This window comes from Capsicum annuum, chromosome 11, assembly GCF_002878395.1.
Source record: "Capsicum annuum cultivar UCD-10X-F1 chromosome 11, UCD10Xv1.1, whole genome shotgun sequence".
NCBI lineage: Eukaryota > Viridiplantae > Streptophyta > Magnoliopsida > Solanales > Solanaceae > Capsicum > Capsicum annuum.
The window spans coordinates 220,187,232-220,207,734 of NC_061121.1; the positions used below are offsets into that span (position 1 = coordinate 220,187,232).

At 37.5% G+C, this 20,503-nt stretch overlaps 1 protein-coding gene across 1 annotated transcript in view; it reads left to right on the forward strand.

The window, feature by feature from the left end:
* Nucleotides 1-7,305: 7,305 nt before the first annotated feature.
* The window catches only part of LOC107846217 (glucan endo-1,3-beta-glucosidase 11), a 16,758-nt gene continuing 3,560 nt past the window's right edge, over nt 7,306-20,503 (forward strand). The window contains exons 1-5 of the mRNA XM_047400261.1: nt 7,306-7,666; nt 15,409-15,736; nt 16,660-16,861; nt 17,920-18,145; nt 18,748-19,769. Of these exons, the coding sequence (XP_047256217.1) occupies nt 7,516-7,666; nt 15,409-15,736; nt 16,660-16,861; nt 17,920-18,145; nt 18,748-19,769 (1,929 nt within the window). The 5' untranslated portion in view covers nt 7,306-7,515. The remainder of the gene's footprint in view (nt 7,667-15,408; nt 15,737-16,659; nt 16,862-17,919; nt 18,146-18,747; nt 19,770-20,503) is intronic.

The following is a 20,503-nucleotide window of genomic DNA, read 5'->3' on the forward strand; positions in this document are numbered from 1 at the left end:
CAATGTCATCTTACTTTTGGGATTTGTGGACTCAAGCATGTAATGGTAGGCATTAAGGAATGCATACCCGTGCTCATGTGTCTCCCTAACCAAGTCTTTAGAAATCCCCATATCCATATATATCTTCTAATAACTAACTATAATACCCAATTCTATAAGGAGTTGATTGGCCATATCACTTGTAGAAGGGCTTTTGCCATTGGGGAATTTATTTTGGAAATATTGGCCGAGGACATTTGCCGTGATGTGAGGATTATGGCTCGTAATGTGCTCTGAACCATATGTGTGATATTTTTCATAAGCATTAGTGATGAATCTTTCAGTACTCAAGTATTTCATAGCCCTCAACCACCACTTGCAGTTCGGATTAGCACATGTAAAAGAAAAGACTTTGCTCTAATTAATCACCTTCTTTAGTCTAAAATCTTTTTTCAAGAAAGCAATAAACAGAGAAGTAGATAGTTCTATGTTATTCTAGAATGGCAGTCCCTTGTAAAAGCCAGTTTCATCATCTTGAAAATTGCCCAACTGTGTTAATTGAGAAGAACTGCCTACCGTATTGCTCGCAACAATGGACGTAGGTGTTTGATCATCATCTGGAATATTCATGTCCAGATAATCCAACTTATCATCAAAAATTTCTTGTTGTTATTCTTCTTCTACATTCTAGTTCTCATTCTCTCGGTTTTTCAACCATGTACACCCTTAACACCGGCCTAGCTGAATTACTCAGATAAGCAGGCAACCGAACCTGATTGGTTATCTTGAAAAGTAGTACCCTCTGATTTTTAAAGGAGTTGTGCATATAGCTGGTGACGAGTTCTTTCAATTGATAATTCAGTCCACAATAGCTGATGATTAAGTTCATAAAATCATCATACTGTCATGACCCAAACGAGGGCCTAGCCGTGACGGACATCCCAAACCATGAAGGCCCGAAACGCCCTTCTCTATCTGGTAATCATGCACAACATTCATATAATAAAAGAAGATGTGGATACGTAATCTGCTACGGAAACATGGTCAATTTTGAATTCAACACAAGTATGGAAACTGTAAATCAACTACATCTAAATAAATTTGACTCAGTTTGTGAAATCTCTACTACATAAAAATCTGACAACTGTCTGAAACTGGGACAAGGCCCCCAGTAGACCAAAACTGAAATAAGTGACATAATCTGAAAAGACAGGCCTTCTGGAATAGAGAAGGCTCATCACTGCACAATCTGATCAGCTGTCTAAATTATCTGCTGCTTATCTGGACCCCTAGACTGAGTCTCAAAACCTGAGAGGGGGGGGAGGGGTCAATACAGATGTACTGGTATGCAGATCATATCCAAAATAATTGTTTATTATTCAACATATATGAGAGCAATTTAAAACAGTTCATAAGTACATCATATAGTAAGAATTCACATGGTCATTTTAAAGACTCTGTAAAAATCATCTCAACTCTGAGAAATCTGTGTTAATTATGCGCTAGGTGGTATACCCTACAACTCTGAAAAATTCCATGGGCTATATGGAAATTGTCATTAACTTGGCAGCGAAACCCCCAACCCAAGTGTGTCGCAAGGGTTGGAGTCTCTGAATTTACTATGCCACACGGCTGTCGCCAGCGTACAATAATAATCTACCCGTATCGGCAAATACGGTTTCAGTCTAAGAGTTGCTTGAACTCGCGCCTTCTTCGGGTAACCACCTAACCCTCTTTAAGCTCCTTTTTAAAACTCTATCAAAGCATACAGTCTCTGAAACATACTTTGAAAACATGCTCTGAAAACATAATCTGTTATGGCATAAATACATATAGTATCGTCATACCATTGACTTCCAAATCACATCTCTGGGCCATTATTAGTCTATCGTAAATCTCTATTTTCAAAACACAAGTTTTGGGACCACCATTTTAATAATTCAATTCAAAGAAACTCTTTCTCAAACCTCATGTAAACACATGCAAGGAACTCATCTTTGTCAAGCATTTCAGTAGTACAGTACAAGGTGATCATGTCAAAGTTCTCAATTCACATGCAATTCTTTATCTTAAACACAAGAACATATTTATATCAAGAAACACCCTCTCAACAATTTCAAATCACGCTCAAATGCTATAATATTGCAAAATCATCTTTCAAATCACAAAACCATAATCTTTAGTTCAATATACGAGAGGGAGTTCATAATTTATGTTCTCAACGATCTTAAATCTCAAATTCCATACATATACGTATGCATGTAAATCAATTTAGGGGATAGGACCACAAGGTCAAAACAATAGTAACATTAAAACATTCGGAGTACGTAATTTAGAACATAGATTCCAAAACCCCTTTGAAATTCATGCATAAAAATCTAAAAATCATGCTCTAATAGTTTTAAGCCCATGTAGTTTTTTTAGGATAAAGCCCACGTACCTCTATCTAGAAATTTAAAGGATGTTTCTTGATGCCCAAGGCTTGGGGATTCCAAATCTTCAATTTGTTTTGAAAACCCACGGTTGAATCTTGATTTATTTGGATTATCAATATAGAACCCTAGAGATTGTTCTTGAATATTTTTGGTAAATGTATGAGTAATATGCTCAATTGGGGTTGAAATTCCGTGTTTGGACTGATAAGGGTATGGGAAAATACCCAATATACCCTTAATAAGACCGGTATTAAAATATAACTGGGAGCCCGATTTCATAGGCCATCGCGACGCGCCACTATCGCGGTGGCTCACTGGAAATTGAAGAATAGAAATTTGGCCCACTCCGCGATACGCCACCATCGCGGAGTCCCGCTGGAAATTGACCATCGTCATTTACACCCTCTCCGCGACGGGCCAAGGACAGGAATGATGGTGTTTTATGACTAAAACTTAAATTAACCATAACTCCTTTACCGAGTGTCTGTTTTGGACGTATCTTATGTCGACGGAAAACTTATTCAATCATCTACGAAATGAAAAGTTGAAATCTAAGGGATTCCATCAGAAAAAAAGTATAAATCATTCTAGAAGCCAATGCTTGATATTTTAGGGACAAAATTTAGCTAAGAAAAACTTTGGGGCGTTACACATATGAAACATCACTTTCTACTGTCATAGTTATCATCTCTAGCATTTCACCTCCTTCCACCGCCATACATATAGATTGTTTTTCTCGATTCATTCACCATGACAATCTACCCCTATTATTATTAATTTCTCCATTAGTGGTACCTATATAAAGACGTTTGTTAAAAAGTTACTAATGACATGATAATAAAATTAATTGTGATTTATAGTACCGTAACATGAACCCCAACAGATGAGTAATCTATTACAACAAGTGAATAATATGTTCCAACAGGTCTGTTATCTATCGCAATAGATGACTCACCTATTGGGATTCATGTTACAGTACTACAAAACCTAAAGCTGATTCCAACAGATGAGTTATCTGTTGGAACAGGTATTTGTTGCAACAGATGTATAATCTGTTGTAATAGATGTCTCACCTGTTGGGATAGATGTTACAGTACTAAAAAATCTTTGAAGCTGATTCCAATAGATGAGTGACGTGTTGCAACAGATGGCTCACCTGTTGCAACAGATGACTTGTCTATTGAAATCGATTTCAGGTTCTATTGCAATAGGTAAGTAATCTAGTTCAACATATAACCCTTCTATTCGATTCATGTTACGACACCATAGAATCATAAACATGAATCCAACATATGAATCTTCCATTGCAACAAATGACTCATTTATGGCAACAGATGAGTCATCTGTCAACAGATGAATCTTATATTGGATTCATGTTCGGGTTCTATTCATTGTTGAAAAATAGTAATAGTAGTGTACCCAGATGAAAAATTCAACTAAAAATCATAATTTTACTTACCAAGGTCACCTATGAAATAATGTCAAAGTGATGTACAAAATAAAATTTGACCTAAAAAATTAGTCAACTAGCAACAATAGCGGTAACAACAACAATAATGGTAAACAAGAAGAAAATGATGATGATAATGAAGAAGAAGATGATGATAATAAAGCAGAAGGTGATGAATAAAGCAGCAGCAACAATGAACAATAAAAATTATGAAGAGAGAGAAAACAACAATGAATGAGAAGTGAGAGAAACGCCCATTTTTTCCTCTGTTTCCTGTTATATTAGGTTTTATAATTGGATAAAAGTGTAAATTAAAAAACTTGTGGGATATTCTCAAATTTTTCCAACTTTCTTAATCCATAGTAAAGTAATTGTCACCTACACTCAATTATTAAAACTTGAGTAACCTATACCTCATTTTAAAACTCTTTTTCACTTTTAACTCAATTGACCTATATAAGTTAATGTGACAACTGACTTTAAAAATTGAAAAAAAAAAATGTTATGCTTAAAAAAGGTGATCGGATGTTTACTATATGAGTGAGCACAAAGAAAAAGAGCAAAAACAATTAACGAAATTAGATTATGGAGAGGAAAAGAAAAAAATTATAAAAATTATAAAAGAAACAAGGATTAAAGAAAAGGAAAGAAGGAAAGAAATTAGAAAAGTAAAAAACACAAAAATAAAAATATTTAATTGATTATGGTGAAAAAAGAAAATAAAGAATACTCCAAATATGATTTGAGAAAAATCAAATGAATAAAAAAGGAGAAAAAAAATTAAGACAAAAAAGAAAAGGGTAAAAGAATGAAAAAATAAAGTAGAGAAATATAAAATAAATGAATAAATACCATATACTGAATAAGAAACAGTAATAATTTAATTTGGGTCAGATTATTAAGTTTACGATCGCTGAATAAACTTGGTGATGAACATAGTTGATGTGTCGCTAATGTAGAAGCTTGTCGAGCATTTGACAATAGTAATATATTCAGTGAAATTCTACAAAATGGAGTCTACAAAGGATAGAGTGTACTACCTTGTGGAGGTAAAGTGACTGTTTCCGAAAGATCATAGACTCAAGTAAAATAAATCAAAATAATAATTAAAAAATATAGCAAAGAAAATAGTAGACAATTAATAGAAAAGCATTACATAACATACATGTAAGGAATAGTAACATTAATAACACAATATAGTAAAGAGAAAAGACATCATTTTCCTCCTGAATTTGTCGTCACAACTTATTTTAAACCTTAACACACGTTTATTTACCCCCTTAATAACTTTAAAGTTAATTAATATCACCCCTAAAACTGATGTGGTATTTTTTAAAAAAAAAAAAAGTTGCGTATTTATTTAAAAAAAAAAAGAAAATGGTCCCATTTTTTTAATTATTATTATTATATATAAAAAAAAATCACGGCTTTTGTCTTCACGAATTCGACATACGTGACTCCCCTTTCTTTCAAGAAGCCAAACCAGCGACAAAAACAGTCACTGTTGAAAACTGAGACCATTCAGCCACAGATAGTTAAGCATTTTCAAAATTACATCCAAAATAATCATGATTTGATCCTTGAGGCAAGCTTAGTCTCTAAAACATGTCATTTACCTCCACATCCCCTGCTCATCCATTAGCCATCTTTAATTCTATCCTCTTTTCACTCCTAAAATATGAATGAATTGGCAGCAACCACTTTAGTCTACAACAAAAATCTTCACTTGCAATTTGGAAAAAAAACCTAAGAAAGATCAGTCTTTGAAGTCGGAGGGGCCTTTTTGAAGATGCCTTTAAGATCTTTGATGAAATGTTTGAACCAAATGTTGTGATTTTTAACTTGATTATATCGAGTTTGACTCATTTTGAATTTTTAGAAGAATATTATTTTAACTTTTTTTAGGTGTTTGCAGGGGTGGTGGGGTGGATGAATTTTTTAAACAGAGAATGAGAAAGAAAGTAAGGGGACAGGGTAGGGGACGTTTGCAGGAATGGGGGTTGGATGGATTTGTTTGAGAAATGGTGCCAAAGTGCAACAAGACAAGAAAACATTCAACTTAGCTGGGCATTTATTGTGACACTTTTTTCATCAACATTTGTTTTTTAAACTCCGATAATGCAAAAAATCACTATAATTATAGTATTGATTGTTAGAATAAGAAATGGCATATATTGATACTTGATACTAACTGCTTGTTAATTGAAAATCTCTACAAATTTACAGAGGAGAGAAAGAAAGAATGGAGGGGGTGTTTACAAGGGTGGGGGTGGACGGGTTTATTTGACGGAGCACAAGAAAGAAAGAACGGCGTGGTGAGTGGATGGAAGGGGGAGGGGTGGTGTTTGTAGGGGTAGAGGGCGGGGGTGGACGGGTTTGATGGAGGAAGAGTGGGGCAAGGGCGGGGGGAGGGGGGGAAGGGGTGGTTGAAGAAGAAAATGGGGTAGGAGGTATTTTATACATACATACATACATACATATATATATATATATATTCAATATCTAAAAAATATTTTATTTATGTGGCAGTGATGTGGCGTTGATGTGTGGATGCATATAATGCACTCTATGAGAGTGGTATTACATCTTTAGGGTTTTATTTAATTCACGATAAAATTGTTAAAAGGGGTAAATAATTATCAGTGAAGTTAAAGAGTTAAAGTAAGTTGAGCGGACAAATTCAAGGGTGAAATAATGTCTTTTTTCTACCATAAACAAAAGTTAATAACATATATCAAAAATAAAAAATTACATAAATAAGGTTAATTTGAAAAGAAGTTAATAGATTTGTCATGCATACAAGGGCGACTAAGGGTGTGCTTGGTATGGAGGAAAATATTTTTCGAAAAGCATTTTCTTATTTTTTCATGTTTGATTGGATAAATTTTTTGGAAATCATTCTCTTGAAAGACAAGTTTCTTAAAAATGATGAAAAATAACTTCCTTAATGTAAGCAAGAAAAAAGAAGTTCTATAAGTGACATTCTAAGTTTATTGTCCATTCATCCAACGCCTCCAACCCAGGGGCGGACCTATAGTCAAACTTTTGATGTTCCGATATTTATTAAATTCGACACAGATTAGATATAATTATATATAAAAAAATGTATAAAATCTAGTATAAGATTTAGAAAAACACTCAATAAGCCAAGAAGATAGTTGAGTGTTTTAGTTTTCACAGAATCTTAAAGCTTTGGACGTTAATATGTGTGTTCAAATCTTCTGTGCACCCATGACTCCTAAATCTTGGATCCACCATTGCTCCAACCCCTACCCCTGGATTATCCCACCATTGCCACCACCCAAGACCCACATAAAAACTTTCGTACATCCAATGTATACACTATATTAATATTTTTTATTATGATTGAGTAATTAAATTAGATGACGTTTTCTTATACTTACCAAATACTAAAAAAATAATAAGTATGAAATCTAACTTTGTTTTCCACATTTTCCATTCATACCAAACACACCCTAAAATAGAAACTAGTAAAAAAGTAGAGGAACCTCACTGCACAATTTGGACTAAAGAAAAAGACGGTTGATCCAAAAAGAAAAACTCAAGAAATGTAGAAGAAAGGTGAGTGGATCTTGAACAATAATCCAAGATTTAGAGTTGGGGTATTTTTTTTTAATTTTTTTTTCGCAAATGGAAAGTGTGTTTACAGCAGAAGATCTTTCGACAATTGGAGGAATTGCTACAGTGTCACTCTTACATTCTTTCATTCCTACACATTGGTTGCCTTTTTCCATTGTTGGTCGTGCTCAAAAATGGACTCTTTCTCGTACACTTCTTGTCAGTTAGTACTCTACCCTTAACTACCTCTCTTGTGTTTTTTTTTTTATATGGTTTTGTTGTACATCTTGATGGTATGTGATTTGGGTAATTGGAATTTGATGGTGAAATGAAGAAGAAAGTGATTAAGTTTTGATTTTTGTGTGTGATTTTGATGGATTCTTGAATGCTGCAATGGGTGTTCTATTGCTTGCTTAGTTTCCTTTTTTAGCTTACTGTGGACATTATCTTAGATAGGAGGGTGAATTTGATAGATTCATAAGTCTTGATGCTGCAATGGGTGTTTTTTTACCCCTCCCTTGGAGGGTCCCACCTTTTCGCTTCCTTGGTGGCTCAAACTCGCAACTTTAGAGTTGAAAGTGGAGTGTGCTTACCATCCGAACAACCCCTATGGTAGTGTGCTTATACAGTATGGTTTTGTTGTACATCTTGATGGTATGTGATTTGGGTAATTGGAATTTGACGGTGCAATGAAGGAAAATTTGATAAAGTTTTTATTTTTATGGGTGAATTTGATTGATTCTTGAATGCTGCTTGCTTAGTTTTTTTTTTTTTTTGTAACTAGCGCAGTTTTAGCTTACTAAGGACATTATCTTAGATAGGAGGGTGAATTTGATGGATTCTCAAGTCTTGATGCTGCAATGGGTCCCACCTTTTTGCTCCCTTGGTGGCTCAAACTCACAACTTCAGAGTTGAAAGCGGAGTGTGCTTACCATCCAAACAACCCTGTGGGAGTTTTATTGCTTGCTCAATTTTTTTTTTTTTTGATTGGTGTAGTTTTAGCTTACGAGGACATATCTTTGATAGGAGGGTGAATTTGATGGATTCTTAAGTCTTGATGCTTCAATGGGTATTTTCTCCCTTGGTGGCTCAAACTCACATCGGGGCGCTACCGGGAGGCTTTGGTGATGTGCATGGTGGTTTTGGTTTTGGGGAGAGAAATGAAGAGGGGGCTACCCAATTGGAGTTTGCGAGGTCCTTTGGGCTGGTGGTGGTGAACTCGGGCTTCCCGAAGAAGGACGAGCACCTGATCACCTTTCGAAGCGCGGTAGCCAGGACCCAGATTGACTTTTTGTTGCTTAGGAAAGGGGATAGGGCGTGGTGTAAGGACTGTAAGGTCATTCCTAGTGAGAATCTTTCGACCCAGCATAGGCTCTTGGTTATGGATTTGGGTATAAAGAAGAATAGAAAGAGGAGGAGTAGGGAGTGTAGACCTAGAATTAAGTGGGGCGGCTTGACGCCAGTGAATGCGTGGGAGATAGGGGAGAAGTTGGCGGGAATGGGGGTGTGGGAGTGTAGGGGAGACGTGGATAGTATGTGGGATAGGGCGGCTAGGTGCATCAGGGAGAATGCAAGTGAGGTGTTGGGGGTTTCTAGGGGCCGGGCCGGCCACCATCAGGGGGATTGGTGGTGGAATGAAGAGGTGGAGAAGAAAGTGGGGACCAAGAAAGGGGCGTATGCCAAGTTGGTGGAGAGTAAGGACGAAGAGGAGAAGCGGGTAAACAGGAAAGAGCACAAGCTAGCGAGGAAGGAGGCTAAGTCAGCAGCTAAGACGGCCGCCTTTGAGAGCTTATATGCAGGTTTACAGGGGAAGGGAGGGGAGAAAAAGTTGTTTAGACTCGCTAAGGCTAGGGAGAGGAAGGGTCGTGACCTCGATCAGGTGAGGTGCATTAAGGAGGAGGACGGTAGAGTGTTGGTGGAGGACGGCCACATTAAGAATAGATGGCAGTCGTACTTTCATAGGCTCTTGAATGACGAAGGGGATAGAGCTATTGTGTTAGGGGAACTGGAGCACTCAGAGGAGTGTCGGGATTTTAGCTATTGTAGACGTTTTAAGGTAGAAGAGGTTAGACAGGCTGTTCGCCGAATGCGAAGGGGTAGGGCGACGGGGCCGGATGAGATACCGGTCGAGTTTTGGAAGTTCGTTGGAGAGGCTGGTCTTAGGTGGTTGACGGGATTGTTTAATGAAATCTTCAAGACGGCAAAGATGCCCGAGGCTTGGAGGTGGAGCACCATGATACCTCTCTATAAGAATAAGGGGGACATCCAGAGTTGCAACAACTATAGGGGGATTAAGTTATTGAGTCACTCTATGAAGATCTGGGAGAGAGTGGTCGAGGTGAGGCTGAGACGGATAGTGTCTATTTCAGAAAACCAGTTTGGATTTATGCCTGGCCGCTCGACGACGGAGGCAATTCACCTGGTACGGAGGTTGGTGGAATAGTATAGGGAGAGGAAGAAGGACCTGCACATGGTGTTTATCGACCTGGAGAAGGCCTATGACAAAGTCCCCAGAGAGGTGCTTTGGAGATGCTTGGAGGTGAGTGGAGTACCGCTGGCATATATCAGAGCAATCAAGGATATGTATGATGGAGCGAAAACGAAGGTGAGGACGGCGGGAGGGGACTCAGAGCATTTCACGGTCCGGACAGGGTTGCATCAGGGATCTACTCTTAGTCCCTTTTTGTTTGCAGTGGTGATGGATGTGTTGACGCGGCGTATTCAAGGGGTGGTGCCGTGGTGTATGCTTTTTGCAGACGATGTAGTTTTGATAGATGAGACTCGAGGGGGTGTGAGTGACAAATTAGAGGTGTGGAGGCAAACCCTTGAGTCTAAAGGGTTCAGGGTGAGCAGAAGCAAGATAGAGTATGTGGAATGCAAGTTTAATGACGTGAGGCGGGAGAATGAGGTAGTAGTGAAGCTGGAATCACAGGAGGTAGGTAAGAGGGAGAGTTTCAAGTATCTCGAGTCCGTGATCCAAAGTAACGGTGAGATTGACGAGGATGTCTCGCACCGTATTGGGGAGGGATGGATGAAGTGGAAGCTCGCGTCGGGGGTGCTGTGTGATAGGAAGGTGCCGCCTAAGCTTAAAGGCAAATTCTACAGGGCGGTAGTCCGGCCGGCCATGTTGTATGGAGCGGAGTGTTGGCCAGTTAAGAACTCCCACATCCAAAAGATGAGGGTGGCAGAAATGCGGATGTTGCGCTGGATGTGAGGGCTGACTAGAGGGGATAGAGTTCGGAATGAGAACATCCGGGAGAAGGTTGGTGTGACACCAGTGGAGTGCAAGATGCGGGAAGCCCGATTGAGATGGTTCGGACACGTGAAGAGGAGGGGCGTGGATGCCCTGGTCCGTAGGTGTGAGAGGCTAGCGTTGGATGGTTTTAAGCGGGGTAGGGGTAGGCCGAAGAAGTACTGGGGTGAGGTGATTAGGCGAGACATGGAGCAGTTACAGCTCACCGAGGACATGACCCTAGATAGGAAGGTCTGGAGGACGCGAATCAGGGCAGTGGACTAGGGCTAGTCTGAGTCGCTAGTAGAGGGAACTACTTGGTGGGGGTTTATTCCTGTTAGGAGTCCGTGTCCCATGTTTTATTATGAAGCTGTGTGCTTTCCTCTGTTTTATATTACTTATGGGTGCCGTATTTATGTTATGTAATCTTGTAACCTTGTGCTGTGCTTTACTATGTGTTTGTGTGGTACCGCGTGTCTCGAGCCGGGGGTCTATCAGAAACAGCCTTTCTACTTCTTCAGAGGTAGAGGTATGGACTGTGTACATCCTACCCCCCAGACCCCACCAGGTGGGAATACACTGGGTTTGTTGTTGTTGTTGTTGGTGGTGGCTCAAACTCACAACTTCAGAGTTGAAAACGGAGTGTGCTTACCATCCGAACAACCCTTTATAGGAGTTCTATTGCTTGATTAGTTTTTTTTTTTATTGGTGTAGTTTTAGCTTACTGGGACATGACCTTAGATAGCAGGGTGTGGAAGAAATGGATTAGGGTAGAAAGTTAGTAGGTAGTAGTCTGTTGTCTTGTTGTCCTTTCATATTAGCAGTCATAGTATTGCTGTTGTAGTTTCCTGTTTATTCATAGTAGTAGTCTTAGTATTGCTCAAAATGGACTCTTTCTCGTGCTCTTTTTGTCAGTTTGTACTCTACCTGCCTAATCTCTTGTTTTCTTGTGTATTTTATATGATTTAGTTGTACATCTTGATGGTATGTGACTTGGGTAACTGGGATTTGGTGGTGAAATGAAGAAGAAATTGATAATTTTTTTATTTTTATGGGTGAATTTGATGGGTTCTCGAATGCTGCAATGGGTGTTCTATTGCTTGCTTATTTTTATATTTTTTGGTAACTAGCGCAGTTTTAGCTTACTGAGCACTGATCTATCACACCGGGAAAGCCAGGAACTGGAAGCAATTCCAGAATTTGATGCATCAAGCAGTAGTAGTTATGCAGCTGATTAAAAAGGAAGTTCAGGAAGATTAGGGAATCAAAAATGTGCAAAAAGAGCTTATAGTTGTAGGCAGTTAATTCAAAGGATAGATAGGATGCAATGTATAGTTTGTTTGTTTTGAGGTACAATAGACCAGCAACTTCATTGAAAGGGGCTGGATTATTTGTGCGCTCTTTGGGTTTATAGTTCTTTTGTTGGTTATGGTAATATTTTACAGTTTATTACCCAAAAAAAAAATGATGTGAAAGGGATTACTAACTAGAAATAGGCCTATTTTTCCTCCAAGTTTGACCAGTGAATTGAATGGGGATCTTCTTCCTTGTTCTTCCCTCTCTTCCTATGATTTTGACCTACTAAGTATTTCCGAAAACTCCCACTATGACTGAAAAGCAGAATTTGGTGCATTCTTAAATCTCGATACTGCAATGGACATTTTATTGCTTGCTTAGTTTCTTTTTTGGAGGATTTGTTTATAGGACTGCATAAGCACAAAATGTAGATACAGTTGAAATCATTTTTCAGCATTTTGCACTTACTTCCATGATAGCGTGGAACTTTTGTGCAATCAAGCTAGAAGAATTTGCTCCTCGGCCTTTATATGGATAAGTTGTGTTAGCTACTTCTGTTACTGTCTTCTGATGATTAATTTGGTGGTTTATAGTTTGCTTGAGCCTCATTGTGGGATTTCAAAAGATAAATGGCAATCTAGATTCTCATTTATTTGGATTCATACGACAAAAACTTGAACTTCAGACGGGAAACTGAATTTAAGCTCCTTAGCTGATTTTATATAACTAAAGGATTAGACCTGAGCTTTTGTAGGGATGATTCCTTCTGAGCTAGATAAAAAAAAGTCTCGTCTCTTTCCATTTTTTGTTATCCTCTTTGAAGCACACTGGTATGTTCTGATTTATTTAACTTACTGAATTATTCAGAAGCAACCCAGTATCCAATATATGCAGTTTCCAAGAAAAGAAAATCAGGACTTTTATAGGGAGAGGATTTGGCTCTTACTGATAAGTGATAAGCTATCACAAGAAAAATGAAATGCAACTCACCCGGTACTTAAAGAGACCAAGGTATACGATTATCATAAAATGAGTACTATTATATGGAGATATCAAATACTAAAAGCCAAATATTTAGCCGAAGATAGGGATAGAAAAGCATGTTCTATCCGTATTATTTTCCACATATTCTGGAGATATGACCTCTTGCCGTAGGTAGAAGAGCGACTTTCCAATATAGCTGAATTTTCAGATATGTTGTTAGTATTTTTTCCACATGATGCAAAAAACCTAGTGACTTGAGCAGGTTGTTGATGAGAGAAAACTTAAAATAACGCTTGGTAAGGGAGAACAGCCCTTCTATTCGCTAAAGTTGATATTTGAATATAGGAAGTCCGCTCTTCAAAATATGCACTTTCCAATAGCATTCAAGGGTGTGGGTTGGGGATCAATAGAGTGTGTAAATTTCTCGGGAGATTAGAGTTCACACCCCAACAGAGACAAAAAACGTTATGTCATTTTTAACATATGTCTAAACCTTGGTGGATAGGCTTATCCTGTGTTGTGTTGGTGGAGGTATCCTGTATTCGCTGGAATAGTTGATGTCTGTACAAGCTGACTCGGATACCAGTGTTATAAAAAATATGGACTTTCTAGCGCCGTCATGAGAAAGGAGGAGGAGCACTTGAGGTTTAATTGGCGTCCTTTTCTAAGGCTTGGATGCGCATAAGAATCAAGAGATTTTGATAGACTTATCAAAAAGATAAAAGAGGACATTTAAATAGAGCTTCAGCCTTCCTATGATGTGACTTCCATTAAATGAGATTTTTGGCTGTATACTTGTTATTAGACTTTTATGGTCATTGCATACGAGAAATCAGATGATTTTTCCCATTATTAGATTAATAGGTCTTTCTCTGAAGACATATCAATGGGCCGATAGGGTGAGCATTACTCAATTATCCTATCCTGTTTTCTATTTTTGGGAGGAATTTGATACTCCATGTTTGTTCCCTATTATCTTCGCTTAAATTTCTCTCTTTTACAAAACACTCCTTTCTACTATAAAGGCGAAGGTAGTCAAATATATAAAGGCTAGTTGTTGCAAACTAAACATATCTTCAATCAAGGAAGATTAGCATGACCGTGTGCTAGGATGACGCACAAATCGTAAAATGGTCCAAATTTTGCTTACATTCATTCCCTTTTTCATATTAAAATATGTATGTAACTTCAATCAAGGAATGTAGAATTGATTTAGTTTTTGATGCAAACCATAACTTATGTTATATAACTTCAAACTAGGAATCGGTTGTAAAAATTTTCTCCAATATTATGTTGTTTTTGAGCTGGTGTGCTGCAACTTTTCTTGATCAGATTGGAAGTTTTTCTTGTGTTGTTTTCGGGTATTCATAATTTCTTGTGAATCATAACTTCAGTTTTTGCTTTATTTTCAAGTGTAATAAGCTGCTTCTTAGGTTTAAAACATTATGTGGACAAACATATTCATGTCTTAAGTTTCACAAAATCTTTGTCAATAATCAATATTGTCCTTTCTCATTTAACCACCAAATAGTATACATATTCATAGGTTTGAGCTCTATCTGATTTAGAGATCTGTGTATAGGTCAACCTTTTGCCCTATTAATCTGGGCTATATCTTCATGGACACTCAGATAAATACAGTTGAACAAGAATAGACAGTTTAATGATAGAAGTCTGGCTAGAATTTGGAGTTTATACCAAATACTTCTGATTCAGCTACTCATAGAAACGGCAGTACCTAATTTTAAGAAAACTTTCTAAGCATCATTATAAAAATATGTACTATCTAAGCATCACTTGGTGCACCTCAGAGAAACATGCATGACTTGACTGCTAAAAGTTTGCTTCTAAAACTTAATGCTTCTGAAGTATTACTTAACATGCACTTTTTTGTCTGAACTCTTTCAGGGAGCCATTAGTTTTCTCCAAAAGTCATAATTCATATGCTAATATGGTTTCTTAATAACCCATAAGTCTAGGTTCAGCTGTGAGAATAGTGTTAGATAATTTTCTTATTTTATTTAAAATGATTGAATTTGTGGAGATAAATCTCTCCACCCAAAGTGCATTCTTTGCTAATACTGAAGCATTTGAAGTAATTCAAGAGTTTTATGTTCCTTGGTCCTTTCGTCCTAACTGTTTAATTATTTGACCTAGTTAGTATTCTGAAAGTCAAGCAATGTCATCTTTGGACACAATTTTCTCAAATATTTTCTTGAAATTGTAATTTCTGAAATTCGTGTTGGTACCACTTCACGCGCTTCCTATTGTATAAGTTTTCCCAAAAAAGAAAAAAGTGTTGTAATCTGAAATCAACATAAGATTAGTCAATTAGACACTAAATTCGGTACTCTTTGCAAATGGAGTGAGTACCTCAAAAGCGCTAAAATTCGGTTAAAGTGCCTGGCTTTAAATTCCTGCATGTGATACTAATCTGACTGCTCTTGTGACAGCTGCATTTGGAGCAGTATTACATGTAATATCCACATCGATTCTTGGCATAACAGCGATAACCATAACAAACACAATTGCTGGCGAGGAAACAGTGCACAAACTGGCTTCCCTTTTGCTTATAGTCCTTGGTGGTAGTTATATCATCCTGTTTCTTTGCGGAAAGGGTGGTCACAGCCACTCACACAGTCAACCCATGGAGAAAATGGCCGTAGCAGGGCTTGTCCTTGTTCCTGCGTTGTCTCCTTGTGCAACCACTCTCCCCGTGTTTCTTGCTGTTGGAAACTCATCCTCTATGATGTTGCTTGCCATCATAGTTCTGTTATTCAGGTACTTTTGTTTCTAAATTTCACTTTGCTTTGTATTTAAGTGGATTACTTACTCTTTTTGTTGCCTTTTCTTTTGGGAAAACATAACCTATTCTTGAGAAAAGGAATAGAAGCAATACAACTTGATGTTATTTGAGAAACGAATGTGGAACAAGGGTGTGGGAGGAAGTAGTAGGTTTAGATGGCGGTGGCCTTGTTTCGGTCGAACGTCGGGCTTTACCTCTATCAAGAATTTAAAGAAGATATTTATCTTTTTCTCCTTACAACGAGGAGAAAAAAAAAAAAAGAACACCCAACTACTTATAAATTTTAAGGGCATTTATGGAGTGAATCATTTACTTTCTTGAAATAAGATTATCAAGTTTTGGAGATACCTCTGATCCATTTTAATTCCTGTGGCTTATGCATTTTACTGGTGTCACTATGTCCGTATTGTTTTGGCTATAGAAACTTATTTTAATGCACATCATCAACTGGTACTCGATGTCCTGGACTATGGGAAGTGGTGACTGGATCTTGTTCATACTTGAGGAGCTGTGCTTCTCTTGATTTACAGGGGTGCTATTGCTTTAAGTTTTCTCCTTCATCCTTCATCCAACCGAAAAATCCTTCTTTGCCGTTCTGCTGCTAGAGTTTGTAAACTTTCTAAAAGTACCTCTGTTAGAATTTTAGATATGGAGCTACTTCGTTCCAGGCTGCTGTAGTAAACTTTCTTACAATGAAAACTCATCCGTGGTAGTTGGACTTCTTATATCTGAAGTGTTCTATGAAGACGAGATTTTTTCTATGTATCTCCCTCAATTGTCTAAAGCCCCATATAACTCTCATTAGATTTGCCAACTACCATCTCAGTGCTGGACTTCTTTCGATTCATCCAATATTTCCAGATGCTTAACATGAATTGATACTCTACTTTACTTGCAGCACCATAACTGTGATGACCTCACTGGTGGCTCTATCATTTTACGGTGCAAGTCAACTCAAGTTTCACTGGGTGGAACGCTATGACAAACTCCTCGTCGGTTCAGTGCTAAGTTTGGTTGGTATTTTGACCCTTCTTTTTCACCATCATGATCACGAAGGAGGTTCTGCAGGAGGTCATGTGCACAGAAAACTCATTGTGCTATAAGAGCGTCATCCTTCATCCATCAAATCTGTTTTGTGAAATCTTAGCATTGTAGTGCAATATTTACCCCAAGAAAAGGAAGTGGAGCCTTGAAGCAACGGTAAAGTTGTTATAGGTCATGGATATGAGCTGCGGAATCAGTCACCAATGCGTGCGTTTGGGTAGGCTGCCAACATTACACCTCCTTGGTGTTCTGTCTTCCCTCGCGCCTTACATGAATGCGGGATGCTTCATGCACCAAGCAACCCTCTTTTTACTAACCTCAAGAAAAACAATGTATAAACACATTTTTTTTGTTCAAGTTGTGAAATTAATGTGTGCTCAAGTTTATGACTATTCTGTACCACAATATTCACTATAAGTAGTGATTAGTGATCAGTATGGCATGTATTGGCATTTGCTTCATTTGTTAGTTTTCCTATTTTCTTTTTGAATCTGTTTTTTCTTTGATCTAGCAGTTAAAATAGAGAGACTTTGGTAGGCACTGTTAGACTTTCCGATGCGAATTCAGATTACTCAGATCTCAAAGCGGGTACCTAACCAGTCCCAGTCTGGCTGATCATCCTCTCGGACCAGCAACTGATCAATGCGTTGGTAAGCTATTGCATCGCCAACTAGCTAAGTAGACGCGAGCCCCTCCTCAGGTGGGTTCCTCCTTTTGCTCCTTAGCCTACAGGGTATTAGCAGTCGTTTCCAGCTGTTGTTTCCCTCCTAAGGACAGGTTCTTACGCGTTACTCACTTGTTCGCCACTAGAATTTCCCGTCTAACTTGCATGTTTAAGCATGCCGTCAGCATTCATCCTTGGCCAGGATCGAACTCTCCATGAGATTGGCCTTAGTTCCTTCATTAAGGAAGGTTGCCTTAGTTACTATTTGGCTTAGTTGTTGTGTTTGAGAAGAACCTCTATCTTAGGACGAATTGTAACCAAACTAAGAAAAAGAAAAAAGGACCCCACCCCAGGTATAAGAAAAGTCTGAATGCAAAAGGTAAGAATAAATTCTAATACCTTAGAAAGAACCAATCATGTTTTTTTTTGTATATTCCAAAGAAACCATAACTTGCCTTGTTAATGCCATTCATCTTTAAACTAAGGTTTGGAATCTTTGTTTGGTTTTTTGTATATTGCTGCCATTTCTATGTTACTAGTAATAACAATATTACAAACCTAGCAAATAAGAAAATAATATTAGCCATTATATTAAGCATTTATTATATTAATAATCCTTTCAAGATTATGGCCAACTCATCATTCATCTGCCTACTGTTCATTCTCCTCTTTAATGGTATGTTTTTAATTAGTTCTTTAACTAGCTTAATCGTTTGAGCAGTAAAAACAATCACTAATACTTATATTGTCTACATCACATTGGCCCCTTGAGATGCGACCCTTCTGCAAATTTTGCTTAACGGGATCCTTTATGCACCAAACTGTTTTTGTTTTTTCTCTTGATGATATATCATGCATCAAGAAATGTAAATTAAAGGTTTATCTTCATAGTTTGATGCCTTAGCATTTCAGTTTAGTCTGTTCTGAAAACTATTAAGATTTGCAATAATTTTCTTTGTAAATGGAAGTAATTTTTAATATATCGATTATACTTTTGGTTCATTCATACCCTTAGTACCGATCAACAAATCATTTCATATTTTCCATTGACTTTAATGGAGTTGTAGTATATACCGGATGGATTCCACATGTCATAATACCTCCGGGAAAAGGTTCAAATTACCCTTAAGGTCAACGGTAAATACGAGACAAATTGTTAATGATAATGACATGAATGATCCCATAATATAATGAATGATAAAATAAGATATTTCGTATGGTAGTTGTTCTTTTTAACCATTTTCCCCTTTTAATTTCTTTCTTTTTGCTATTGGGCAGGTTCAATAGTAGTACATGCATTTACAGGCACATATGGGGTAAATTATGGAAAAATTTCAGACAACATTCCATCACCTGAAGATGTCTTAAAACTTCTTAGGTCAAACAAGATCAAGAACATCAGAATCTACGACGCGGATCACAGAGTTCTAAGAGCCTTTAGTGGTTCTGGGATCGAAATCTCAGTTTGTCTTCCCAATGAATTACTAATAGACGCTAGCCGAAATGGATCAATAGCTCTCGAATGGATAAAACTCAACCTACAACCATTCCTCCCCGATACCTCAATTAGCGGTATCGCGGTTGGTAATGAGATACTAGGTGGAGACATAGCAATATCGGAAGCATTAGTGCCCGCGGTTAAAAGTGTATACCGTGCGCTGAGGAGGTTGCGTTTGAGTGATACGATCGAGGTTTCGACCCCGCATTCTGAGGCAATTTTTAGTAGCACTTATCCCCCTTCAAATGGGACATTTAAAGAGAGTATGATGCCGTATTTAGGACCACTATTGCATTTTTTCAATAGAGTTGGTTCACCTTTTTACATAAATGCATATCCATTTTTGGCCTATAAATTTGACCCTTCACACATTGACATAAACTATGCACTATTCCAACCAAATAAAGGAATTGTTGATCCAAAAACTAAGTTGCATTATGACAACATGTTTGATGCAATGGTTGATGCAACATATGTAGCATTAGAGAAAGTAGGGTACAAGAAAATGCCGGTTATCGTATCGGAGACCGGTTGGGCATCCAAAGGAGATGATAGTGAACCAGGTGCAACTCCTAAGAATGCCAGAACGTATAATTTTAATTTACATAAAAGGTTAATGTTGAAGAAAGGTACACCTTATAGGCCCAAAATGGTGGCTAAAGGTTATGTTTTTGCATTGTTTAATGAAAATTTGAAACCTGGTCCAACTTCAGAGAGAAACTTTGGATTATTTAAAGCTGATGGAAGTATTGCTTATGATATGGGATTTAAAGGACTTGTGCCCTCTTCTGCATCATCAAAGGTATGTCTTTCAAAAAAAAAAATTTATGTATTCGATATCGAAAATTACTAACTTGACTAATTTGGATAAGAGACGTATTCAAAATTTAAATTTAGTTTTCGAACTTTTATAAAGTTCTTATTAATGAACTTATCATTCTCTTCAAATTATAGGTTTCGTGTTTAAAAATATTGATTTCAATTGAACCTGTAGTATATGATCTTAATCCCTCTAATGCGACCTCGCCCCCTATAGGGTCTAGTAAAGGGATAATACTAGGAGTTTCTTCAATCTCAAAGCTTGAAGTTGAGTTTCATTTTTTTTTGGCATAATACATAAAGATGATCCTAAATTTGACATCAAATTATAACTTTGACCTTAAATTTTGATAGTGCACAAATAAGACTTTTAACTATTCAAAACTTGAACAAATATGACCTCTGATTTTGCAACCCCATGCGTGAGTTTCGCTCGCGCCTACGTGGAAAGGTAATTCAATCACACAGTGCCGCGTCGTTAAAAGGGCTGACTTGGAGGGAGGTCATATTAGTGTAGTTTTGAATAGTTAAAGGTCATGTTTGTGCACTGTCAAAGTTTTGTTTTTTTGTGTTAAAACGACGTCGTTTTTATTATTATTATTATAATAATTTATTAATTTATTTCTATAACAGTAACACCTAACTTTTTATTTTTATTAAAAAAAAAGAGAGCAGCCACTAGCAGGGATCGAACCCGCACACTAGGCTGAAAGAAGC